This window comes from Sceloporus undulatus, chromosome 4 (genome assembly GCF_019175285.1).
Source record: "Sceloporus undulatus isolate JIND9_A2432 ecotype Alabama chromosome 4, SceUnd_v1.1, whole genome shotgun sequence".
In the NCBI taxonomy this organism is placed as follows: Eukaryota; Metazoa; Chordata; class Lepidosauria; order Squamata; family Phrynosomatidae; genus Sceloporus; species Sceloporus undulatus.
Window position 1 is genome coordinate 105,331,956 of NC_056525.1, and position 27,573 is coordinate 105,359,528.

The 27,573-nt window shown below is 37.3% G+C and overlaps 1 protein-coding gene across 2 annotated transcripts in view; it reads left to right on the plus strand.

The window, feature by feature from the left end:
• Positions 1-27,107, plus strand: part of CDC7 (cell division cycle 7) — a 35,136-nt gene extending 8,029 nt beyond the window's left edge. For both annotated transcript variants that reach the window (XM_042465651.1, XM_042465650.1), the window contains 10 exons: positions 10,206-10,289; positions 13,434-13,569; positions 14,764-14,857; positions 14,944-15,086; positions 16,178-16,427; positions 18,581-18,676; positions 21,049-21,221; positions 22,569-22,651; positions 24,731-24,880; positions 25,759-27,107. In XM_042465651.1, the coding sequence (XP_042321585.1) occupies positions 10,206-10,289; positions 13,434-13,569; positions 14,764-14,857; positions 14,944-15,086; positions 16,178-16,427; positions 18,581-18,676; positions 21,049-21,221; positions 22,569-22,651; positions 24,731-24,880; positions 25,759-26,144 (1,595 nt within the window). In that variant the 3' untranslated portion in view covers positions 26,145-27,107. The remainder of the gene's footprint in view (positions 1-10,205; positions 10,290-13,433; positions 13,570-14,763; positions 14,858-14,943; positions 15,087-16,177; positions 16,428-18,580; positions 18,677-21,048; positions 21,222-22,568; positions 22,652-24,730; positions 24,881-25,758) is intronic.
• The last annotated feature ends 466 nt before the right edge of the window (positions 27,108-27,573 follow it).

The window sequence follows — 27,573 nt, forward strand, 5'->3', positions numbered from 1 at the left end:
CATTTATGAGTAACTAACCACTATCTTGTCCCCAATGACGCTTCTTCTGTGCATCTGAGGAGTAAGTAAACCAACATCTTTTGAAACTTATGTTAACCAAACCTCTCTTTCAGTTAATCTCAAAGGTGCTGTAAGAGCCCTTCACCATACTGATCCAGACTAACCGACTAGTCTTTAAAAGAACATGGTAACAATAGTTCTATAACCTTTAGGCAAAACTTATTTGAATCATTGTAACAACAATAAATATTCAACATAAGTTTGGGTTTCTTGCTTACCTTGTCTGATTTTTACAAGAAAATACCATATAAAATTCTTGCTGTGCCATCTAGTGATAGCCATATGAAAAACAGCAACTTGTAAATTCTTGAACATTAGTTTTTGAATTCATCAGCTGCAGTTCATAATGTTAGTCTCTTGTACTTCTCTCGTTTTACTGTCCTTTTTTCCACTTTATCTGAAGATACAGTGACCCACGCCATACGCGGGAGCGCCCATACGCGGCCTTGAGCACATGTGCTCAAGCTGCGGCGCGCGCGCGGGGTGGCGGGCAGCGCGTCCCTTCAATTGAATGGGCGCGTGCACCCGTTGTGCCCCCCGCGCGCGCTTGCGCCGCGCCGCACGAGCCCCATTGTTTCCAATGGGGCTCGAGCATAGGCGGAATTCGCCTTAAGCGGCGGGATCAGGAACGATCCCCCGCGTTAAGGCGAGACGCATTGTATTTTTATTCATTAAGCACATTTACATTAAGCTAAAAGCATAAGAAACAAAGAAATACACACTGCTTGTAGCATTTGCAGCCCTCCGTTGAAACTAACAGTACTTTTAACTGCTTTGAAAATAGCAGTGACAATCATACTGAAATCAGTTGTTAAACAAGTACAGTAACACTAAATAGACTTGGAAATTACAACTAAATCTAATGGTAGTTGTAATTAACACTTGTTCTATTGAATGATGGGTCTGGCAGTCATAACTAATTTAAGTTATTGTTTGTGGATCAATGTAAACCTAGATTCTCTATATTTGGGGATGTTTGCATGAACACAGGTGTTTTTTTCCCCCCGGTAAGTGAATCCCAAACTGTTTAGGATTTAAAAGACTGAAAGTAGAACCTTGAGTATCAAACTGTTGCATTTGGCAGTAACAGAAGGTTTTTTAAACTATTTTAAAATACATCACGATGGCTTGGCAATCTCTTAGTGACATAATGCAAGTAGAAGTCCAAAAAGCATGCCTTCATATGCTTTTTTTTTTTTTTTTGGTTATTAAAGAGGCTGATTATTCTCTTCCACAGACCAAAAGGCACTCCCTACCAAACATTACCATAGTTTTATTTAGGTGGTGGATCATCCCCCTCTTGAATTGAGGATGGTAGCAAACTTATTGATTTGAATTGTTTAGGCCTAAGACAGTTTGCAGTATATTACATTTCATTTTGAACAGTTGTTTATATAATAATATGCAAACAATAAGTTGGAAAAGACTCTTTTTCACTTTCAATTTTATCTTTGGAACAAGTTCAGAATTGAAAAGCTTTATGAAGCAGTACCACGCTTATCAATGTGTTCAAAGTCAAAGGAAAAAATTATGGTGAAGGTAATATGTCATGCATTACTGAATTTCAAGGAAAAGATTCTTAATGGGAATGATCTTGCTATTTTGCTTTTCTGAACTTTGCTTTTGTGGCATCAAAAATAGGATTCAATGAAGTTCCACTTTTGAAATGTTCACAGAGAGATTTTACGGTTATGTTTGGGAATTTCAGATTATTTTATATATTCTGGAGAGGGTGCAAATTTTGGAAGGTTTTTTTACAAAGAAACTTTGGGTTGGCATTTGTTGGTAAGTTTATCTTCCTCTTGATGTCCATCTTTCTGCTTTTTGCAACATTTGGAGGAAATTATTCTGCTGTTGCAATAAAACAAACTGTTCTATGTTAAAGATGCAAACAGGTATGGGGATAAATAAGACTGTGCCATAAGGGGAAAGGTTTAACCTATTCTATCCAAACTGCACTCCTAATGAAACTCCCTCCTACTAGATAGGCTGTTATTTTGTCAGCCAATAGAAATTTCCCTCCTGGGATAAATCTGAGAGAGGCAATTTGCTTGGGACCACAGCAGGAGGGAAGGGGGAAGGTTTTATCATACTTCTTGCACAGTTTCCTCAGAAGCTGTTATTAAAAGCTTAAAAAGCTATAAACATTAATTCTATATTTTGGACCTTACAGACCACCAAAAAATAAAGCTCTGGATGGTATGCTGTTTCACTGATGCATGCATTCAATGATGCCATGCATTACTAAGAGTCTGAAGCTGCGCTTAAAGCTGCGCTCTAGTCCTTAGGACTGGATCATGGCTTTGGTGCAGCTACCGGACTCTTAGGATGGCATGCATCATTGAAAAACAGCATACAGTGGTCCCCGGGTTACGGAATTTAATTCGTTTTTCCGCCGCCGCTTTCGTAACCCGATAATGCTTCGTGTAAGCCGAAAAAAGCCAACATAGGCCGCTAATGGGGAAAAGCCGCGATTTCGTGCGAAATAGCGCCGAAAAAGCACCAAAAAAATTTTTCGTAAAACCCGACAAAAAAACCTTCGTAAACGGAAAGTTTTTTTATGGATTTTTTTCGTAACCCGGAAATTTCGTAAGGCGGCGCATTCGTATTCCCGGTGGGTTACCACTGGTACTTCCAAGTGACCCGCAAAGCAGCTTTATTTTGGCCTGTCTGTAAGGGGCCGTTCACATAATGTATCTTCGAATGTTGGGGTTGCTGCATTGGCATAAAACAGATACCCAATCTGTATTGGAACAAAACTCATTAGGCTAACATGGAACAGGCAGAAAAAATGTTGCAAGTTTTCAAGACCACCAAGTCCCTTTATGCAAAAGACATTTCAGGAATATAAGAAGAAAAGGGAGGTTCATTGCCCTTACTTCATATGTAGTCTGCATGTGTATTGAGAGTTACTACAAGCAAGGGCTCCATACTCTTCAGAGGGTAAGTGTATGCTAAGTTTCATGCCCAATGGCCCCGGCCTGAGGACGCAACAAGAGTAAAAGGCAATAACATTTGATTCCCCATTTGAAAAAAAAATAACCATTTAGAAATTCAAGTGCAAACAACCATCTAGGAAACTGTTTCTATCCAGTGCAATGGCTATTTTGTAGACAGAGAACAGGTCTGGAATCTACTGTTACAATGCTTGTGATACTTTAATGGTTGGATAACATACACACAGTAAAAGTGCACTTGGGCACCTTTACATTTGGTTGGAGGGACTTAACAGTAGCTTTGAACTGCTGGATGTACAGTTAGAGTAAACCAAAGATCATCTAGTCCAGTGCAGAAATCCATAGCAATACAAAAATCTCCACAAGTAAGCCTCTATTTCCAAGGTTGTCTGTTGCTGAGTCACGTGGCTCTTTCTGGTGAATTCCCCGGAATTCCTTTTTGGTGAATTCCCCGGAATCTGGGTAATTTAATTAATTTCTTTCTGGGTTTTGACTGAATATTCTGGAAATATTAGAAAATCCAGGGATTTGGATTTTGTGTTTTAAAACATTCCAGGGAATATCTTCAGGCTTGTTGGCAACACTGTAGCTCTTCCCATCTGTGTATTCTTTCAGCCGACTTTTAATTTGAATCTGTTGGTTTGGGGTTTGTTTGTATATTAAAATTTTATTGCCTGCCCATAAAACAATAAAATAAATATATCTTTTAAACATTTAAGAATGAAAATATAGTCTAAAACCAAACTAATCTACTTACCAATTAAAAAGTTTTAAAACAGTTAAAACATGTTCATATACAATTAGATAAAATCTTAGACTTTAAACATGTAAAGGCTCTAAGCTTGTGTTGTGATTGTTGGTGCTGACGTGAAGCTAAACCAGCCCCAATAGAACCTTTCAGGAGAGAGCATTTGACAACCCGGGTGCTGCTACAATAGAGAAGGCCCTGTTCTACCTTTGAAAACATGCCTCCATTTTCCATATAATAGTCCTTCAATATTTTGAAGATAGCTATCATGTTACTTCCGCTGTTCTGCACATATTTCAGTCTGGTTTCTAGGCTAAAGAAACCCACCTTCCTTCCCCATTCATCAGAGAACTTGTTTTCCAGACTCCTTGCCAATCTCTGTTGCCCATGTAATTGCATGTTGAAGTCATTAGGTATTTAGTGGAATGTACAATATAGAGCTTGCACGCCTTGAAAGTGGCCATTCAAAGCTTCAGGCAGCATAGGCAACTTTGTGCCCTTCAGGTATTAGACTACTGCACATCTACACCTCGGCATGGCTAGTAATCTGAAACTGGAGTTGGGGGCACCAGATTGTCTCTCTCTGGGTTTTACTTGCCTTGGAAGTATGCTGAAAAGTAGATTTTTAAAACATTCTTTAGAATATCATAAGAGGTATTACTCATAAAAATGATTATAGTTTCTGTACTGGAATCCTTTATGTCCAGTTCCTTTATCTGGTCTATTCCTTGGTAAATGTACTGTAGTTTCTGTGTACAATTGTAATCATTTGGATATCCAGTGGAGCACTTATTTTTGGATACACAGAATCTCTCTGTATATTCATACGCTGCTGAGTTTGAAGACTTTATGAGGATTTGACCTAATGAGATTCTCATTGTATTTAATACACAAGAAATTGTTTTTTGGATTTTGTTTAGTTTAGTTTTTTTAGACCATTTTAATGTTTGGTCTGATCACTGAAACATCTATACTCCGAATATGGTTATTTATTTGCAGTGTGCTCTGTTTTTTTTCTCCTTCCTCTTAAAGTTTATGAAGTCTTGTTGCAAATGCCACTCTCTGCTGTCATGTTTATTTAACTAGTATCATTGTAGAAACAGCTGCATCACAACCATAGGAAATTGTAATTCTTAGTTATTATGGAGTCCTAAATACATAGTAAAGACATTTATTTTATTTTTACAGGTACTTTTAGTTCTGTTTACTTACCAGCTCACCGACGAGGAGGCCAGGAAGAAAAAGTGGCTTTGAAACACTGATTCCTACTAGTCATCCGTACGAATTGCTGCAGAACTTCAGTGTCTTATAGTAGCAGGGTAAGCTTGAAATAGAAAATACACAGATTTTAAATTTCCAGGAGATTCAGTGTACCTGTTAAGGCGGGTGCACTGTCCTGTATGCCTCTCTCCTATATACATTGTGTAGCTCCACCATAGTACTATTTGTATAATAAAATTAAAACAGTGTTGTGACTCATTCACTCACCAGTATTGTTGACTGCGACTTGATAGTCAGTACCACAACAGCAATGCTGAAGATGCTGGGCGTTGCAGTCCAGTAAAATCCAGCCATAGAGTATCAATAATAGGGCATATATACAATAGATCTGAAAAGATGATTTATGAGTATACATTTTTTCAGTGGAATCAACTAATGTGTGTATACTATGGGACTTTGTGCATTATCCCGTTAAAAATCTGACTGCTCTTCCACCTAAATCTTCCCTCTCAAAAATCTAAAACCAGATACTGGGCTTTTTAGGGTCTTCAAAAGTGGTACCGCATTACATTCCTGTCATTTTTAGGCAGCCTTGCCATGTGTTAGCATGATAGAATTTGCAGACCCACCATATATTGAGGGCCAGGAGTTGCCACCACTTATTTGGTTCTATGTTCTGGGAATATATTGGATAATTTGTTGATTTGTCCAGTATGCTTACCTTACATAATCCTAGCTGTGGTTTCTGACTTCCTTGTAGTTGTTCTGCTTCTGCCTATTTAGTAAGGAGCTATACAGGGTACGTATGCTCCCCCACTCTGAACCATAGCAAAACATTTTCAGAAACCAGTTCTTCTGGGCCTAGTATAAAACTCCTTAAAAAAAAAAATTATGCTACCTCATTAATGTTTAAACATTTTCAGCACTAGACAGTTGATTTTTAAGGAGAAAATGAGGATGATGTTTGCAGAAGGCAATTCTGCACCCCATACTACATTCTGGTTTTTTGGTTGCTTTTTAAGTACTGCTATTAATAATATTCACAGCCCCATTTATTGATTGAGAACGTATGTTTGGGTAAACATTTAATAATAATTGTGCTTCTGTGTCAGTAAGGACTATGCAGAGATTTGTTTTTTTAGGGATGAGCGAAGAACCCATAAAGAAAAAATATATGAGATATAGTATAATACTAATAAATAATTGTTGACAAATGAATTTGTGGAGAGAAATTTTTTTTTCTTATAAGGGGCCAGGTATGTTATTGGAGTTAAATGTTGTTTTAGAAAAATGATCATGTGGTTATCGTTATGCCATATGTGGAACACGATCCTTTTGGGAGTTTCAATTCTTTTCATAAAAGAATTAAAACACACTTAGTTACAAATCAGTGCAAAATTATTTATTCACCATTTTTATAGGAACATCTTGAACTCTCTTCTCCTTTGAAGAAGTAAAGAGATATATGTTTAATCTTTTAAGCTTTGAGAGTATTCATCACTTTGGAATGTTCATCGTGATGTCAGCCAGTAACTTTCTGTTAAACAGACAAATGAAACATAAGTCTGTCCAAATTTTTCAGTCCAATTATACATTATGTCCTTCAGTAAAGTGAGTGGTTTCTGCTATGTCCAAGTGGCAGACATTTGGTCTCAGATGGCAAACAGCACAGGGAAAGATCCGTTTTGAGATGGTTTGGGCGGGAAGCATTGAACCATTATTTGCCACCTTCTTTTAATGTAAATGAGCAGAACTGTAGTATTTGCCATATCTAAGGGCTCATCAGAGAAAAGCCAAGGAGAGTTTAAGTGCACCCTTTTGGTCTTGCGTTTTTCTGCTGAAAACCATGCACATGTCACATATGGTAGCAGCTTGCTTCTCAACCTGCTTCTGTTGCCAAATGTGTAGTTCATTTTTACTATTCTTATCCATATTGCTGGTACTCTCTCAACCTAGCCAGTAGGAAGAGGCAACTCAACTTCATGCAAGCTGTGCTGAAAGGTCACCCCTCCCTACTTTCAGGTTTATGCTCTAAGCAACCAGCTTTTGCATTCATACAGATTAAACTACAAATACATTTTAAAATACATCATATTATTCCCGAGAAAAAAAAATTTTGTGACATGTTTCACTTTAGTCTTTGTGTATGGACAAAATAATGCACATTATCAGAAGAGCTTGTTGCCAAAAGCACCCACTTTAAATACATTACTTTAAAAAAAAGTATATGATTAATGCAGACACCTCTTTTGTATGCTTCTATAATACAGTCAAGTTAGCATCCATTAATATCAGGAATGCCCTGGTTTTTCATATAGAACAAATGCTATTGTTGAATTATGTTTGTTAAATAAATTTACAAGTAAGTGTTTTAAATTGTATTTTAGGTATGCCCTGGTCGACTTGGTTGGCACAAGGAACTCCTGAGACAAAAATAGACTTCTAAAAGTTATTCAGTCTGAAGCCCAGAGGGAGTTACACATACAATAAGCCTCATTCAACTTTGGGAAACCAGTTTCGTTCACTTCCACCAGCATCTAGAACAACTAGCTCTCAGTCAGCTACAAAAAACTGCCAATAAAAGACCTTGTTCCATTTCACAAACACAGATTAAAGAAGGACACAAAAGAAAGGTTCTGTGCTTCTTCCTTAATTTTGCAGTGTGAATTTATTTAATGAGGGTCTTTCATCCAACAGGGGAGATATATACCAGAAAACAATCAGCTTGTCTCAAAAAACTTTTTACATTAGGGGAAGAATTACTGAAAAGTGTTTATAAAATCATGCCGCTCACAAAATTGGGATTTTTACCGTAATTTACTCTTATGCAACGTTGTACCAATGGCATTGCCAGTATATTGTGTTTTAAATTAACTTTTGAAGAATAACTAAAAATCCTGGGCCAGGCTATCAATATGACCCCATGCTGGATTGTGGTGTAGTCAGATATCTACTCCTTAGACAATTTCGTTAGTAGTAACCAGTATTCACTGCTATGTTGAGGCAGGTGCTTTCCTCAGTTTGGCCTATGATACATTGAGAGGCTGCAATCACCTGTGGCATCTTGTGGGGGAAGTATCAGGAACGTTAATATGAAACCTATATTCTTATCTATATAGTTACCATACTCAATTATCCGGGGAGACGTACCATAAATATCGACAGTAGAAAACTTTCATTCGTTATAAAGTAAATGAGATTGTTCCCCAACACAGGGTCCCAATTAGCTTATAAAAGGAAAATTAAAACAATACAGCCAAACCCCTCAATTATAACCTGGAAAGCTAATTTTACATTCTTCTTATAAACTCTAGTACAGATTTTAAAAGGTTTTAAACCATTTAAAACCAAAATCTCAGCCACCCATGTGGATGATGTTTGGAGTATAGTATTTTGGATTTTCAGAAATACCAGGGACATCAACCTGCATGAACTTTCCTGAAGTTTGAAATCCTCTGGGGCCATTTTTTCTTCCAAAATGGCAGCGAAGTCTCGCGCGACCTCACGGAAGGTCGCGTGAGACTTCACCGCCATTTTGGGAGAAAAAATGGCGGCGCCCATAGAGGCAAAAAGCCGGTTTCGGCGGCGGCAGCTGATGCCGCGGGCCGGCCAAAAAGCCTCCGCGGGCCGGATCCGGCCCGCGGGCCGCAGGTTGCCGACCCATGATCTCATCCATCCAGCCTTTAGTATAAGCACAAACTATTATGCCTGCTCTGTGTTCTTTTGCATTGTTTTCCTTTACTTCATCAACTTTGTTACACGCCCATACATTTCACCCTCGACTTATCCACAGGTCATAACATTTTGGACCAAAAACCTGACTTCAATTTATACATGAGGTTGACTTATAGTCAAGTATAGACAGTATACCCATGAATGGGCAGGGTGTGTGTGAATAGTAATAGATTAGTAATAGAAAAGTAATAATTTACTAGTCACATACAATCCCCACCCCATCCCAACCCCATTCATGAGTATAAATATTGTTCAATGGCACTTCTTTCTGTGCATCTGAGGAAGTAAACCAAATCTTTGAAAGCTTATGTTACAAACCTCTCTTTCAGTTAATCTCAAAGGTGCTGTAAGAGCCCTTCACATACTGATCCAGACTAACATGACTAGTCTTTAAAAGAACATGGTAACAATAGTTCTATAACCTTTAGGCAAAACATTATTTGAATCAGTAACAATAAATAAATATTCAACATAAGTTAGGGTTTCTTGCTTACCTTGTCTGAGTTTTTACAAGAAAATACCATATAACATTCTTGCTGTGCCATCTAGTGATAGGAATATGAAAAACAGTAACTTGTAAATACTTGAACATTAGTTTTTGAATTCATCAGCTGCAGTTCATAATGTTAGTCTCTTGTACTTCTCTGTTTTTCTGCCTCTTTTTGCCACTTTATCTGAAGATATTTTTTATTCATTAAACACATTTACATTAAGCTAAAAGCATGAGAAACAAAGAAATACACACTGCTTGAGCATTTGCAGCCCTCCATTGAAACTAACATAGTACTTTTAACTGCTTTGAAAATAGCAGTTGACATCATACTGAAATCGGTTGTAAACAAGTACAGTAACACTAATATAGACTTGGAGTATACCAACTAAATCTAATGGTAATCGTAAGTAAACTTGTCCTATTGAAATGAATGGGCCTTGGCAGGCATAACTAATTTAAGTCCTATTGTTTTTTGTGGATCAATGTAAACCTAGTATCTCTATATTTGGGGATGTTTGCATGAACACAAGGTGTTTTTTTTTCCCCAGGTAAGTGAATCTCAAACTGTTTAGGATTTAAAAGACTGAAAGTAGAACCTTGAGTATCAAGACTGTTGCATTTGGCAGTAACAGAAGGTTTTAAACTATTTTAAAAATACATCAGATGGCCTGGCAATCTCTTAGTGACATAATGCAAGTAGAAGTCCAAAAAGATGCCTTCATATGCCTTTTTTTGGTTATTAAAGAGGCTGATTATTCTCTTCCACAATGACCAAAAAGGCACTCCCTCCAACAACATTACAATAGTTTTATTTTACATGGAATCATCCCACCTCTTGAAGAGGTAGCAAACTTAATTGATGTGAATTGTTTAGGACTAAGACAGTTTGCAGTAATATTTAGATTTCATTTTTGAAACAATTTGTTTATAATAATAATATGCAACAAATTAAGTTGGAAAAGACTCTTTTTCGCTTTCAATTTTTCTTTAGGAACAAGTTCAGATATTGAAAAGCTTTATGAAGCAGTACCACAGCTTATCAATGTGTTCAAAGTCAAAGGAAAAATTGGTGAAGGTAAATATGATCATGATTACCTTGAAATTTCAAGGAAAAGATTTCTTAATGGGAATAGATCTTGCTATTTTTGTTTTTCTGAACTTTGCTTTTGTGGCATCAATAAATAGGATTCAATGGAAGTTCCACTTTTGAAATGTTCACAGAGAGATTTTACAGGTTATGTTTGGGAATTTTCAGAATATATTTTATATATTCTGGGAGGGGTGCAAATTTTGGAAGGTTTTTTTACAAACAAACTTTGGGTTGGCATTTGTTGGTAAGTTTATCTTCCTCTTGATTGTCCATCTTCTGCTTTTTGCAACATTTGGAGGAAATTAATTCTGCTGTTGCAATAAAACTTGTCTAATGTTAAAGATGCAAACAGGGTATGGGGATAAATAAGACTGTGCCATAAGGGAAGAAAGGTTTAACCTATTACTCCAAACTGCACTCCTAATGAAACTCCCTCCTACTAGATAGGCTGTTATTTTGTCAGCCAATAGAAATTTCCCTCCTGGGATAAATCTGAGAGAGGCAATTTTGCTTGGGACCACAGCAGGAGGGGAAGGGGGAAAGGTTTTAATCATACTTCTTGCACAGTTTCCTCAGAAGCTGTTATTAAAAGCTTAAAAAGCTATAAACATTAATTCTAATTATTTAGGCCCCTTACAGACTGCCAAAATAAAGCTGCTTCGGGTCACTTTGGAGGTATGCTGTTTCAATGATGCATGCATACTAAGAGTCTGGAAGCTGCGCTAAAGCTGCGCTCTAGTCCTTAGGACTGGATCATGGCTTTGGTGCAGCTACTGGACTCTTAGGATGCATGCATCATTGAAACAGCATACTTCCAAAGTGACCCGGAGCAGCTTTATTTTGGCCTGTTTGTAAGGGGCCTTAGTTCACATAATGTATCTTCCGAATGTTGGGGTAGCTGCATTGGCCATAAAACAGATACCCAATCTGTATTGGAACAAAACTCATTAGGCTAATGGAAAGGCAGAAAAAATGTGCAAGTTTTCAAGACCACCAAGTCCCTTTATGCAAAGACATTTCAGGAATAAGAAGAAGAAAAGGGAGGGTATCAATTGCCCTTAACATCATGTAGTCTGCATGTTGTATTGAGAGATTACTACAAGAAAGGGCTCCATACTCTTAAGCAGGGTAATGTGTATGCTAAGTTTCATGCCTAATGGCCCCTAGGCCTGATAGGAACAGCAACAAGAGTAAAAGGCAATAACATTTGATTCCCCATTTTGAAAAAAAATAACCATCTTGGAAATTCAAGTGCAAACAACCATCTAGGAAACTATTTCTGTCCAGTGCAATGGCTATTTTGTAGACAGAGAACAGAGTCATTATGGAATCTCTGTATTATCAATGCTTGTGTTACTTTAATGGTTGGATAACATACACTCAGTAAAAGTGTACTTGGGCACCTTTACATTTGGTTGGAGGGACTTAACAGTAGCTTTGAACTGCAGAGAAATGTACAGTTAGAAAGTAAAGCAAAGATCATCTAGTCCAGTGCAGAAATCCATAGCGAATACAAAAATCTCCACAAAGTAGAGCCTCTCACTTTCCAAGGTTGTCTGTTGCTGAGTCACGTGGCTCTTTAGCATTTCCATTTTCTGGTGAATTCCCCGGAATCCGGGGAATTTAATTAATTTCTTTCTGGGGATTTTGACTGAATATTCTGGTAAATATTAGGGAATTCCAGGGATTTTTGGATTTTGGTAAAACATTCCAGGGAATATCTTCAAGGCTTGTTGGCAACACTGTAGCTCTTACCATCATGATGTTATTCTTTCAGTCAGACTTTTAATTTGAATCTGTTGGTTTGGGTTTTGTTTGTTTATTAAAATATTTATTGCCTGCCCATTAAACAATAAAATAAATATATCTTTTAAACATTTAAAGAATGAAAATATAGTCCAAAAACAAACTAATCTATATACCAATTTAAAAAATGTTAAAACAGTTAAAACATGTTCATATACAAATTAGATAAAATCATTAGACTTTAAACATTGTAAAGGCTCTAAAGCTGTGTTGATTTGGTGCTGGCGTGAAGCTAAAACCAGCCCCAATAGGACCTTTCAGGACAGAGCATTTGACAACCAAGGTGCTACAATAGAGAAGGCCCTGTTCTACCCTTTGAAACATTCCTCTATTTTCCATATAATAGTCCTTCAAATATTTGAAGATAGCTATCATGTTACTACCGCTGTACTGCATATTATTTCAGTCTGATGTTTTCTAGGCTAAAGAAACCCACCTTCCTTCCCCATTCATCAGAGAACTTGTTTTCCAGACTCCTTGCCAATCTCTGTTGCCCATGTAATTGCATGTTGAAATCATTAGGGTATTTAGTGGAATGTACAATATAGAGCTATGCAGCCATGCGAAAGTGGCCATTCAAAGCTTCAGGCAGCAATAGGCAACTTTGTGCCCTTCAGGTATTAGACTATAGCACATCTACACCTCAGCATGGCTAGTAATCTGAAACTGGAGTTGGTGGAGAGCACCAGGTTGTCTCTCTCTGGGTTTTACTTGCCTTGGGAGTATGCTGAAAAGTAGATTTTTAAACATTCTTTAGATAATATCATAAGAGATATTACTCATAAAAATGATTTTAGTTTCTGTACTGGAATCCTTTATGTCCAGTTCCTTTATCTGGTATATTCCTTGGTAAATGTACTGTAGTTTCTGTGTACAATTGTAAATCATTTGGAATATCCAGTGGAGCACTATATTTTTGGATACACAGAATCTCTTCTGTATATTCATACGCTGCTGATTTTGAAGACTTTAATGAGGATTTTGACCTAATAGAGATTCTCTATTGTATTTAATAACACAAGAAATTGTTTTTTTGGATTTTTAGTTTAGTTTAGTTTTTAGACCATTTTAATGTTTGGTCTGAATCACTGAAATATCTATACTCAGAATATGGTTATTTATTTGCAGTGATGCTCTGTTTTTTTTTCTCCTTCCTCTATAAAGTTTATGAAGTCTTGTTTGCAAATGCCACTCTCTGCTGTTATGTTTATTTAACTAGTATCATTGTAGAAACAGCTGCATCACAACAATATGAAAATGGTAATTTCTAGTTATTATGGAGTCCTAAATACATAGTAAAGACATTTATTTTATTTTTTACAGGTACTTTTAGTTCTGTTTACTTAGCCACAGCTCACCGACGAGGAGGCCAGGAAGAAAAAGTGGCTTTGAAACACTTGATTCCTACTAGTCATCCTGTACGAATTGCTGCAGAACTTCAGTGTCTTATAGTAGCAGGGTAAGCTTCAAAATAGAAACATACACAGATTTTAAATTTCCAGGAGATTCAGTGTACCTGTAAGGCAGGTGCACTGTCCTGATTCATGCCTCTCTCATATATACATTGTGTAGCTCCACCATTAGTACTATTGTTGTAATAAACATAAAACAGGTTTGACTCATTCACTCACCAGATATTGTTGACTGCGACTTGAATCAGTACCAGTCAACATCAGCAATGCTGAAGAATGCTGGGCGTTGCAGTCCAGTAAAATCCAGCCATAGAGTATCAATAATAGGCATATATACAATAGATCTGAAAGATGATTTATGAAGTAATACATTTTTCAGTGGAATCAACTAATGCTGTATACTAATGGACTTTGTGCATTATCCCGTTAAAAATCTGACTGCTCTTCCACCTAAATCCTTCCCTTCCAAAAATCTAAACCAGTACTGGGCTTTTTAGGGTCTTCAAAGTGTTACAGCATTACATTACCTGTCAGTTTTAGGCAGCATTGCCAGTGGTTAGCATGATAGAATTTGCAGACCCACAATATATTGAGGGCCAGGAGTTGGCCACCACTTATTTAGGTTCTATGTTCTGGGAATATATTGGATAATTGTTGATTGTCCAGTATGCTTACCTTACATAATTCCTAGCTGTGGTTTCTGACTTCATGTAGTTGTTCTGCTTCTGCCCTATTTAGTAAGGAGCTATACAGGGTACTGTATGCTCCCCCACTCTGAACCATAGCAAAACATTTTCAGAAACCAAGTACATTCTGGGCCTAGTATAATAACCTCATTTTAAAAAAAATTATATGCTACCTCATTATGTTTAAACATTTTCAGCATTAGACAGTTGATTTTTAAAGGAGAAAATGAAGGATGATGTTTGCAGAAGGCAATTCTGCACCCCATACTACATTCTGGTTTTGGTTTTGGCTTTTTAAGATACTGCTATTAAATATATTCACAGCCCCATTTATTGATTAGAAAGTATGTTTGGGTAGAACATTTAATAAATAATTGTGCTCTCTGTGTCAGTAATGACTATGCAGAGATTTTTTTTTTAGGAGAATGAAACCCATAAAGAAAAAATATATAGAGATATAGTAATAATAATAATAATAATAATAATAATAATAATAATAATAATTGTTGACAAATAGAATTTGTGAGAGAGAAAATATATATTTTTTTCTTACAGGGGCCAGGATAATGTTATTGGAGTTAAATGTTGTTTTAGAAAAAATGATCATGTGGTTATCGTTATGCCATATGTGGAACACGAATCCTTTTTGGTGAGTTTCAAATTTCTTTTAATAAAAGAATTAAAAACACTTAGTTACAAATCATTGCAAAATTATTTATTTCACCATTTTTATAGGACATCTTGAACTCTCTCTCCTTTGAAGAAGTAAGAGATTATATGTTTAATCTTCTTAAAGCTTTGAAGCGTATTCATCACTTTGGAATTGTTCATCGTGATGTCAAGCCCAGTAACTTTCTGTATAACAGACAAATGAAACAGTAAGTCTGCCAATTTTTTCAGTCCAATAATACATTATGTCCTTCATTAAAGTAGTGGTTCTGCTAGATGTTCAGTGGCAGACATGTGGTCCTCAGATGGCAAACAGCAAGGAAAGATCAGTTTTGAGATGGTTTTGGGCGGGAAGCATTGAACCATTTATTTGCCACCTTCTTTTCATGTAAATTGCCAGAACTGTATTTGCCATATCTAAGGGCTCATAGAGAGAAAGCAATGGAGAGTAAAGTGCACCTTTTGGTAATTGCTGTTTTTCTGCTGAAACCATGCACATGTACACATAATGGTAGCAGCTTGCTTCTCAACCCTGCTTCTGTTGTCAAATGTGTAGTTTCATTTTAATATTTCTTATACATATTGCTGGGTACCTTTCCAACCTAGCCAGTAAGGAAGAGGCAACTCAAATTCCTGCAAGCTGTGCTGAAAGGTCACCCCTCCCTACTTTCAGGTTTATGCTCTAAGCAACAAGCTTTTGCATTCATACAGATAAAACTACAAATAAAATTTAAAATACATCATATTATTCCCAGCAGAAAATAAAATTTTGTGACATATTTCACTTATACAGTGGTACCCCGGGATACGAAATCACCGCGTTACGAAATTTCCGGGATACGAAAAAATTAAATAGGAAAAAACTGTTTCGGGTTACGTTTTTTTTCCGGCTTACGAAAAAATTTTTGGTGCTTTTCGGTGCTTTTTCGCACGAAATCGCGGCTTTCAGCGCTAGCGGCTATGGCTTTTTCGGGTTGCGAAATCTTTCGGGTTACGAACGGCGCCGCGGAACGAATTATATTCGTAACCCGGGGTACCACTGTAGTCTTATTGTGTATGACAAAATAATGCACATTATCAGAAGAAAGCTTTGTTGCCAAAAGCACCCACTTTAAATACATTACTTTTAAAAAAAGGATATATGATTAATGCAGACAACCTCTTTTGTATGCTTCTATAATACAGTCAAGTTAGCATCCATTAATATCAGGAATGCCCTGGTTTTTCATATAGAAAATGCTATTGTTGAATTATGTTTGTTAAATAATTTACAAGTAAGTGTTTTTAAATTGTATTTTAGGTATGCCCTGGTCGACTTTGGTTTGGCACAAGGAACTCCTGAGACAAAAATAGAACTTCTAAAAGTTATCCAGTCTGAAGCCCAGCAGGGAAGTTACACATACAATAAGCCTCATGCAACTTTGGGAAACCAGGTTTCTGTCACTTCCACAGCATCTAGACAACTAGCTCCTCAGTCAGCTACAAAAACTGCCAATAAAAGACCTTGTTCCGTTTCACAAACACAGATTAAAGAAGGACACAAAAGAAAGGTTCTGTGCTTCTTACTTAATTTTTGCAGTGTGAATTTATTTAATGAGGTACTTCATCCAACAGGGGGAGATATAATACCAGAAAACAATCAGCTTGTCCCAAAAATCTTTTTACATATGGGGAAAGAATTACTGAAAAGTGTTTATAAAAATCATGCCGCTCACAAAATTGGGATTTTTACCTGTAATAATTATTCTTATGCAACAGTTGTACAATGGCATTGCCAGTATATTGTGTTTTAAATTAACTTTTGAAGAATAACTAAAATCCTGTGCCAGGCTATCAATTATGACCCCATGCTGGATTGTGGTGTAGTTCAGTATACTACTCATGTAGACAATTTAGTTCAGTATACCAAGTATTCACTGCTATGTTTGAGGCAGCTGCTTTCCTCAGTTTGGCCATATGTATACATTAGAGAGCTGCAATCACCTGTGGCATCTTGTGGGGGAAAGTATCAGGAAAGTTTAAATATGAAACTATATTCTTATCTATATAGGTACCATACTACAATTATCTGGGGAACGTACCATAAATATCGACAAGTAGAACTTTCATTCGTATAAAGTATAATGAGAATTGTTCCCCAACACAGGGTCCCAATTAGCTTATAAAAGGCATAATTAAAACAATACAGCCCAAACCCATCAATTATAACACTGAAAAGCAATTTTATATTCTTTCTTATTAAACTCTAGTACAGAATTTAAAAGGTTTTAAACCATTTTAAAACAAAATCTCAGCCACCCATGTGGATGATTTTGGAGTATTTTGGATTTCAGAATACCAGGGACACTCAACCTGCATGAACTTTCCTGAATTTTGAAATCCTCTGGGGAAAGCTTTTCTTTGGTCCCACCACCTTCAAAGTGCTGTTTGGTGAGGACATGAGGGACCTGAAGGTGGATTCTCCCACAAAAAAAGTGGAAAACCTAATATTCCCTCCCCATGAAAAAACTCTTCCTATGACCCGGTACAGACTGCCCCAAAAGGGCAGTTTGCCAGCACCTAGTTTTCCACCAGGGCAAAAACGCAGCGGACAAACCATGCAGTTTTCTGCCAATGGAAAAAGAACCCGCAAAAAGCGGGTTCTTTTTCTGTCGTGGTAGCAGTGTAATGAGTGCGCCACTCATTATATAAGTGCCATGCGGCGCCGTGCAGATATCGCATGGCACTTAGGTAATGATGGTGGCACCCATTTGTACAGGGTGCCACCATTTTGATGCCCTCATCATGTGTGAGGCTTGAGGCATGTGTGGGTGGAGCGCCCTTGGCCAACTCCTAGCACGGGACGAGGGCACCCTATAGGCCCGTCTGTACCAGGCCTCAGTTACTAATTAATGCTTCGAAACCTATCTGAATAAAAATATTTTTGTCTGCCAGTAGAAGGAGAACAGGGAGGATGCCAGCTTAGCCTACCATAGAGCAGAGTCCCACAGCCTGGGAGCAGCCACCTTCAAGTCCCTCATGACCTCACCAAACAGCACATTGAAAGTGGTGGGATCAAGGAAAAGCTTTCCCCTGAGGATTTTAAAATTCAGGAAAGTTCATACAGGTTAAGTACCCCTTATCCGCTATTCTGAAATCTGAAATACTCCAAAATTGTCCACATGAGTAGCTGAAATAGTGACGCCTTTGCTTTCTGATGGTTCAGTGTACACAAACATTGTATATGAAATTATTTTCAGGCTATTTGTATAAGATGCAGTATATGAAATATAAATTAATCTTGTGTCCATCTCCAAGGTATCTTATTATGTATAGGCAAATATTCAAAAATCTGAAAAAATCCAAAACATTTAAGATCTCAAGCATTTCAGATAAAGGATACTCAACTTTTATAAATATCTTTCAGATATTTATTGTTAATATAGCAATGTAAAATTGTTGCACAGTTATATAAATGTTATATTGCACTAAAAGTGTCTTTCCTCTTTAAAATGTTGAGATGTAGGTTGATATATAATCAAGTTTACCATTTAGTCTAGACTGTGTACTCTTAACTATATGTTTGTCCATTCAGAAGGTTTGCATGCAGCTGTTTTTGTGTGTGTGTGTGCTATCTCACTTTTAATACTTTTGGAAAGACAAGTTTGTAATGGTCAGTGTGTGAGAGATGGAATACTGATTTTCCTTCTTTCTGACACTGTAGGAGAGACCAGAGTCCCTTACTCATCAGCGCTCTGTCTTTGGGGAGAGGAATTTCAATGTCCGAAGCTCCACATTTCAGGACCGTTCCACAGTTAAAGTGAGTAACCACAGATGAATCTGCTGTATATTCCTAAGCATATCTAGTATTTATAGTATTTGAAGACTAGCCAAAATCATTTGAAGGATGGAGAATTTCAGTTGCATTTTTTTCTTTTTCATTTTCTTTTTGCAGAAAGCCCATTGTATACAGTATTACTATTTCAATTTTTAGCCAAATAGTTTGACAGACTGGGGGGATGTATGTGTCTCTCCCTGAACATTTGAGCAAACTGCTCTCCCCACCCTAGTGTATGAATCTAGCTAAAGATTATGTCAACCTTGTGAAACTTATTTTGTAATAAATATTTTAGTTATATTCTTCTAGATAGTGCCAAGAGATAAAAGACCTAAATCCCATGGCAAATCCCTACTAGTATGGACACATTACATCAATGATGTTTATATCAGTGTTGATTTACCATTCAGCAGTTGATTAGTTGGATCTAGTCTAACTGGAGCTAGGACTTAGATTTACACTAAAGCAGTGAAGATACATCTGAAGTTAATGAGGCAACTTTGCTAGATATATTTTAAATATACAGTAGAACAGCCATAGCAGTGTGTTTGTAAAAGTTACTGTCCCAAACATAGTTTTAACTATCCTACGTATTCATGTGACCCAAGCCCTACTTGTTTTTCTGACTTTGATCATTCAAGAAGGAAGGTGTGTGTGAGAGATTTAATAATAATAACTGGAAATACAACAGTAAGTAGGTAATGTTCTTTACTCAATAATGGTTTTATATTCAGGTTCACAAATAGCCATTCACTTAAACAGCAAAAATTGCTTCTGAACACAGATGTAAGAAAGCTTTTGTAAACTGGGGGAAATTCCTTATTTATCACTTTGTGGAGAACAACCAAGTAGTTCCCAGTAGAGTCAAATTTGTCACTTAATTTCCTTGGAAACCAGTAAGACAGCTTTGTTCCATGTCAGGACCAAACTGAACTTCGACACAATGCTACTGTTAAGATAACAATAGTATTCCAAATTTCGCCACTTCTCCCCTATAACATGTACAGTGCGCCCGCACCATACGTGGACACACTATACGTGGTTTCCTGCTTACGCAGAAGCTGCAGGACAGTCTAATCAGTGGCGTGCGCACCCGCATGCACATGCCCCATTGTTTCCAATGGAGCATGAACATGCACATTTTCCCTTATGTGGGGGGGGGGCAGAACGGATCCCCGCATAAGGAGGGGCCCACTGTAGTTGTAGAAATATATAACATATCATCTAAGCATGCATATCTCAATCTCTAAGGAAACAGGGACAGAAAGTGTGTGCCATGCTGATAACCTATAGGTTGAGCATCTCTAATCTGTAAATCCAAAATCTGAAAACCTCCAACAGAGAAACTTTTTGCCATCAGCTGCCCACTTCCACCTGTGAGCCAGCGGCTGCATTGCTTCTGCTCATTCATCTCGCAGATGCTCAGTCGCTCTCCAGTCTTGTAGCTCGTACACAACACAAGTAGAATGAGATGTGATGCTGGAGACAGATGCAAGGATCTGTGAAATAGGAGGCTTTGATTCGCATCAAGCACTACACTTGGGTTCCTGCCATTTCACTTATCCTCAGTCTCTGTCAACCTTGCAGATGAAGTACATACTGCTCTACTTGTATCGTGTATTGTGTATTTTGTATGTGCAAATAATTCTATTAAAAAAGGTATTCTATTAAAAAAAAATCCAAAATAAGAAATACTTCTGATCCCAGACATTTTGGGTAAGAGGTACTTACCTTGTATTGTGCAAGGTTGGGATTGTTATTTTTGGCAGCAGGCCCTCTAAAAACATCACTTTTAGTCCAAGTATACATCCTCTTCATTTCAGTAGGACTAATACCCTAAAGGCATTAGTTCTCATCTGATCTTTGAAGCTAAGCAGGGTCAATTCTTGGATGGGAGACTGCGAATGAATCCTGGATACTGTAGGCTATATTTCAGAAGAAACTGGCAGAATCACTTCTAAAATTCCATGCCTAAGAAAACCCTGTGAAATTCGTGGTGTCACCATAAGTCGATAGGCCATTCCCACAAACAAATACAATGCACAGATCACTATTATTATTTTTTATAACCCAGGAGTTTAGTGACTTGTTTTTGTAATTTCATAATATAAAAGCATTCTGGATAATGGTACTGATAGTAAACTGTCTGATTTTCCTGAATCCCACTCAGCTAGAATTCTTGCAATTCCTTGCTATGTTTTAATAGCCATTGCGATTTATTGCTAGTAGATCTTGTGAATTTGGCAAACTGCCTTTATAAATGCTACTTAATAACAACTTTTACTTCTTTGAGTGTAGCTAAAGTCAAAGTTGTGTTTAAATATGTCTTGCATTAAAAATAATCTATATTGCAGCCCATAAAGCAGCCCAAAGTGACAGATACTGCATCTAGAAAACTGTCAGCGAAGAAGAAGTCAACTTCAGTTGTGAATAATGGTTTAGCCAAGAAGGCTGCCAGCAGTTGTCCAGCTAACTTAACCTGTGACTGTTACGCAAAAGATAGAGTTTGCAGTATTTGTCTTTCAAGGTAATTAGCCTTAGTGCAATAAAACCTATCTCTGTGCTGTCAAGGAATGTTAAAAACATGGATTAGTTCGACAAATGATTTAGCAAGCACAAGATAACATTATACTTAGGCAATGCAACAGCAAAGAAATATATCAGAAGCTTATTTGTCTGGATTTTTTTTACAGATGTTCACTTTCATTACTGACATTCTCAGCACTCAGTGGCTACATATAGAATCATAGAATCGTAGAGTTGGAAGGGACCACAAGGGCCACCCAGTCCAACCCTCTGCCATGCAGGAAATCTCAATCAAAGCATCCCCGACAGATGGCCATCCAGCCTCTGTTTAAAGACCTCCACGGAAGGAAACTGCAGTACACCCTGAGGGAGTGTGTTCCACTGTCTAACAAACTCCAGGAGAATATGATCATTCCAACCTAACTATCCCACCACTTGCACCCCATTAATTATAGGTCGTCACTATTGATTAGGATCAGATCTAAAATAGTTGATCCCCTTGTTGCTTTTTCCACCTTCTGATCAATTAAATTGTTTGCAAGGCAAGTGAGGAGAGTTCATTCTCTCTTCTGTGTCCATAGGGTATCTTTGACAGTAAATCAAAACGTGAAACAGCATTATAGCAATGTTGGAAGCACAATGTATTCACACAGACATTTAGCTTAAGAGTGCCAGTTTTATCCTTTAGCCTGTGAATTTGTCTAGTTCATAAATTAAGAAATGTCAAGCAACTATACTATCAACATGAAGCAATGGAATAATACCGGTAACTCTTTCAGTGTTTTGTGTCATTACAGTGGACCCTTCATATTGGCAGGCTGGTGATCAGTGGAATTTACTGCCTACAAATAGCCATGCCCCATATTATTCAATGGAGCCACATGTACAGGGGGTCAGTTATTTGTCCGCATATACACTGTCACCATTGAATAATATGGGATATGACTGTCTGTAGTTTTTGCCATCGGGGGGGGGGGGTCAGAACTGAACCCCCCCTGAATGGGAAGGATCCAGCAAACATAAGCAAGCACCTCATGATCAAGATGCCATAGTTAGAAGTTTAAACTTTGTGCAGTTGACGTTAACTGTCTCCAAGGAAATGTAAATCATGTTTGTGTACATAATATTCTGAGAGCTCTAAACATTAGCACTGAAGCTATAAGCATATGACAAACTGACTCACTAAAAATATTTTAAAAAGATTTTAGATTTAAAAGAAAGTGCTGTATGTTCACTAATAACATCATATAAAAGAATATCTTTAAAACTGTTTTACTATCAGATCATGAAAAGTTCAGATTGTGTGTTATTACTTTGTAACTGTACTTTTCTTATTCTAACCCCTAAGACGTCAGCAGGTTGCCCCAAGGGCTGGTACACCTGGATTCAGAGCACCAGAGGTATTAACTAAGTGTCCTCATCAGTCTACAGGTACAGTACATTAGAACAGAAATAGATAATGTCATGCACAAAGTATTTATCTCTATAGGTCTTCCAAACTGCAATAGGACTTTGGTTAAAGAAACTCCTTTACCTCTTAATATTCTAGGCTTGTCACCTGGAATAAAAGCAAGTTGGATATATGCTTTGTTTCATTTCAGATATTTATTACAATAATGAGAGTTAGTACCATTTCTGTTTTAAAGAGGGATGGAAGGTAGAAAGCTAACACTTTGGCCTTGTGTCAACTTAAGAATTTTGAAATGACTTCACTGTTTACATTCAGAAATTCTGAGAGATCATGTCCATTATTATATTCTCTTAGAGCAAGTGTAATTAACATAATATCCTTGCAGACAGATTTTTAGAAAGATTACAGTAAAAGCTGGCATGATATTTAACCGTTTTAAGCAGATGGAAGTATGTGTTAGATTAGATGCATCAATGTTATTAGCATATGGGTATTGCTCTCCATGTATCCAAGTAATGTTTTAAGTCCAAGATGACCCTCATACTGGCTAGAAGATACAGTCTACTTATACAGGGAAGGTAGTTCCCATCTTTCCCTAGGTGTGAAGCAGAGTATCTGAGGACTGTTGGGATGTGTGTGTGTGTGTGTGTAAAATTATTTTTTTCTCTGCACTACTCGTGTCTACTATTTCAGCTTTAGTCTATATCAAGGATATAGGAAAGATTGGACATTAAGGAAAGATTGAAGTGTGGGGTTAGTGTGGGGGAGACTCAGTCTACTATGTCAAAGATTACACCAGTGGAGGTCTGCCCTAAGTGTTGTTCAATGTAACAAGGTTGGAAAAGGAGGAAATAATATTTGGACCTGAAGTTTGAATCCTGGTTTCTGGTTCCATTCCAGCATTCTGTCCACCTTGGAAATGTCAGCTATTATTTCACTCATTCATTTTTTAATATTATAGGGAAATGTTTATAGATAATCTTGTGGATACATTATTTTACTCTGACTTTGCCCTTCCTCCTTGGTCTTCAATTTGTAAACCTTGTACAGTCCACCCTTCCGTTACGTGGGGGATCCATTCTGGACCCCCCCCCTGCGTGAGGGAAAAACGTGGATGCTCAAGCCCCATTCAAATGAATGGGGCTTGTACCCATGGAGGCATGGAGGCAGCACACGGGGCGCAAGTCGAGGGAGCGCGCACCATTGTTTCCTTTCGGGGCGCGCTCCTTCACTTCCGTTGCGGGCTTCCAGCATATGCTGGAATCCGTGTATAACACGTCCACGTATAACGCGGGCGCACTGTGTGCTGTGGGAAATTTTTGAGTCTATAACCAATGTCACATCCAAAACCTAATACCTAGATTCAGGTCCCATGAAGATAAACAGGATTTCATCAAAGATAAATAAGGCAGAATCAGATTGAGCTCATTTACCTCTTTGTCAGTGGGAGTGTTAAACATGTGCTTAACTCTTTCACTACAGTCAATGAGGCTTAGAAGTTCTTAGATTTGAGTGAATTATGACTGTAAGTTTTGGAATAACAGAATGTAGAAATATTTATCTTCCATTGGGTATAATTTGCTGAGATTTCAGAGTGCAATGATTTCAGTATACATACAGGTGCTCGCCCTTAGGTACTTCCCCATTCACTTATGCATGAGCATCTCTTGATCATGTACAACCGCTCTTTTCATTGAAGGGAATGACAGAGGCCAAAAAGCTTAAGAGTATGGTCCTGGTTTATTAGTGTATTTTGAATTTTGAAACACATTGCTAGAATTCCTAGTAAACATTTCTGACAAGCAAATTTTGAGCCTATATCCAATCCCCATACTAGATAGAATTAAACCTGCATGTTATTATTGCTGTTGGATGCATCTGGAGTATATGTGTAACTTTACTTACTTTGGCAGTCCCATTGTGCAGAGTAGGCTTGAACTGAACAACATAATGGTCTAAAATTTTATATTCTATAATATTAGTTAATCATTGAACAAATATAAAACAAAATAAGATTTGGATTGTCATTCCTAAATCTTTCAAACACAAGAAGAAAATGGAATTATATGTGTTAACCAGAGGTATTTTGTTAATTGCAGCAATTGACATATGGTCTGCAGGAATCATATTTCTTTCTCTGCTGAGTGGTCGGTATCCATTTTACAAAGCGGGTGATGATTTAACTGCTTTGGCACAGATTATGACTATTCGTGGATCCAGGGAAACAATTCAAGCTGCTAGAACATTTGGTATGCAGGTTTCACATTTTCTATAATTCAGTGTGCATTTGTTCTATTTGTAACCTTCACTCTGCAATTCTTTTCTGGAGATAATTGTGTTTATATTTCCAGAAACCAGCATAACTTGAGATAATATTGGAAATCATTGGTCTGGACACCAGTGATAAGAATGCTTCACATCAGTTTCAAGATAACCCAAAATCCACAAAAGAGCAATACTTTTATTGGCTTCTTACTCAGGCAAAGGATGTTTGAAAATCTTACAGGAGAAGAAAAGTAACAGTATTGAAGTCACAAGCCTACATTTTGTATGAGATGCTTTCTGTTGTAATTCAGTTGATATGGAGGGATTTCAATGCAAACAGAGGCTACTCCTTTTATTGGTCATGTGGGGACTGGGACAAAGGGCAGAAAAATTTAAACTCCATTAGCAGCAGTAAAGTACCATATATGCTTGACTATAAGTTGACCTCATGTACAGGTCAAGGGCAGATTTTGGGGTCAAAATTAAGGATTTTGATATGACCCATGAATAAGTTGAGGGCAAAATGTAATGAAGGATGTAAAGGTTGAAGCAAAGGAAAACAATGCCTAAGAACTTGCAAAATTCTAGCAGGCATAAGTGTGCTTATAGTAAAGGCTGGATGGATGAGAGAGTAGAAGGCGGTCAGTAGTTCCAGGGCAGATTAAACTCTTGCCTTTCACCGTGTGTGTGTGTGTGTGTGTGTCTGAATTAAAATACAGTACTTATATTGGCCTAAATTTCTAGACTTATACATGAGTGTATACAGTAACTCCTTGGGATCCAGGGTGTCCAGATCCCAAGAGGTGGAAACTCCAGCTCATACTGAAGAATACTCATTCTAACAATTATGCTTTTCACATAGGGAAATCCATACTGTGTAGCAAAGAAATCCCAGCTCAGGATTTACGGAAGCTCTGTGAGATGCTGAGAGGGAAAAGTACCAACTTTGACATCTCAACAGGTGATGTACAGATCAGACATTCTCAGGAATCTGTTTTGCCAGTGGAAATCAGCAATATTTTGGAGGGTCCACTTCAGGCTCCCAAAAAACGAATGAAACAAAGTTGTCACGAAGGCGATGGCACAGATATTAGGACTATTGAAAAGAGAACTGATCTGAAAGGATGGGATAAAGTTCCTGATGAGGCCTATAATCTTCTTGATAAACTGCTTGATTTAAATCCTGCTACAAGAATCTCTGCAAAGGATGCCTTGCTGCATCCTTTTTTCAGAAATATGAAGCAATGAAAAGATACTTGACTCTCTCTATAAATACTAGAGGAAGTGGAAATCACAATCTGCATATCTTTAAATGAAATGAAAAACCTGACATGGACATTGCATCCACCTACTTGGTTTCACAGCAGCTTCCATCTTGCTGTAAATAAATTATTACAAGTATTTATGTTTGTGAGCCAGATTTTTTTACAGAACCATTGCACCATTTCTTGATGATTTTGAATGTAATTGCATCATGGACAGTACATCTGAACATTGCACCATGGTTCAGGGCTTTTGGTACCTTAGAATAGTGCCAGTGCTGTCTCTTCACATACCTAGGAACAGTATTTGTAATGGACTATTTTATACATGATGTTCTTGAGTTGTAGAAGTACAGCTGCTTGTTACCTCCAAGCTCACATTACACATGCTGCCATAGATGGATAGGAGGAGTACTATATGTAAGCCAGCATGAAATTGTGAATGAAGGGCGGTTCACCTTTGAATGTGTATACATTTCCTGTTCATTATTTTAGGATGATAGCATGTGCTTTCTGTTGAAAGATATATAAGTGCTTGCATATAGAAACAGATCTGGAAAGTTTTGATAGTGTACAGCAGTGGCTTTTGAAGGCAATCTGCTTGAAAGTGCATTTTTGAGCAGATTCATTTTCACTGTGATGTGAAGTAACTGCAAACATAATTAGTGTGTGTGTGTGTGTGTTAACACATACATTCAAAGAATCTGTTTTCCCCACCCAAGTTTTTAATTCATTTAACTATCAATATTAATGTAATTTTAATGGCTATTAAAAAAATTTAAAAGTCCAAGGCATTCCATACGGGTTTGGTTCTTGAGAATGAGTGCAGAAAAAAAAATGTTGATAGTGTGTTCTTGGAACCCTTTCCCTTAGAGAATGGGATGTGTAACATGAGTTGCAGCATAGTGGTTTGAGTGTTGAAGAAGGACTTGAGAACAGAGTTTGATTCCCAGCTTGGCCATGAAACCCACTGTATGACCTTGGGCAAGTCACATTCTCTCAGCCTCAGGGGAAGGCAATAGCAAACCTCCTTTCAACAAACCTTGCCAAGAAAACCCTATGATAGGATCACCAGAACTTGAAAATGACTTAAAGGCACACAACAGCAAGATAACCATTGCTGTACAATGGTATTTAGTCAATAGTCATAGTCAGTAGCTTTGTATGTATGAGTAGTGCATTTCACATATTAGTTTACAGATTTTGTATAACTTAATGGAAGAAAAATTATGTGTTTGTATGATTTTTTTTAAAATGGCCAATATAAAACTTTATGAAGGTAAAAAAGTTATTAAATAGTACAGGTAAATATTGTTGGGAAAGGATTTCTTCAAAAAACAAAACAAAAAAAACTTAAGCAATTTCATTATATCAATACTCTAGTCAAAGGTTGATAAATATATTAAACTTAAAAC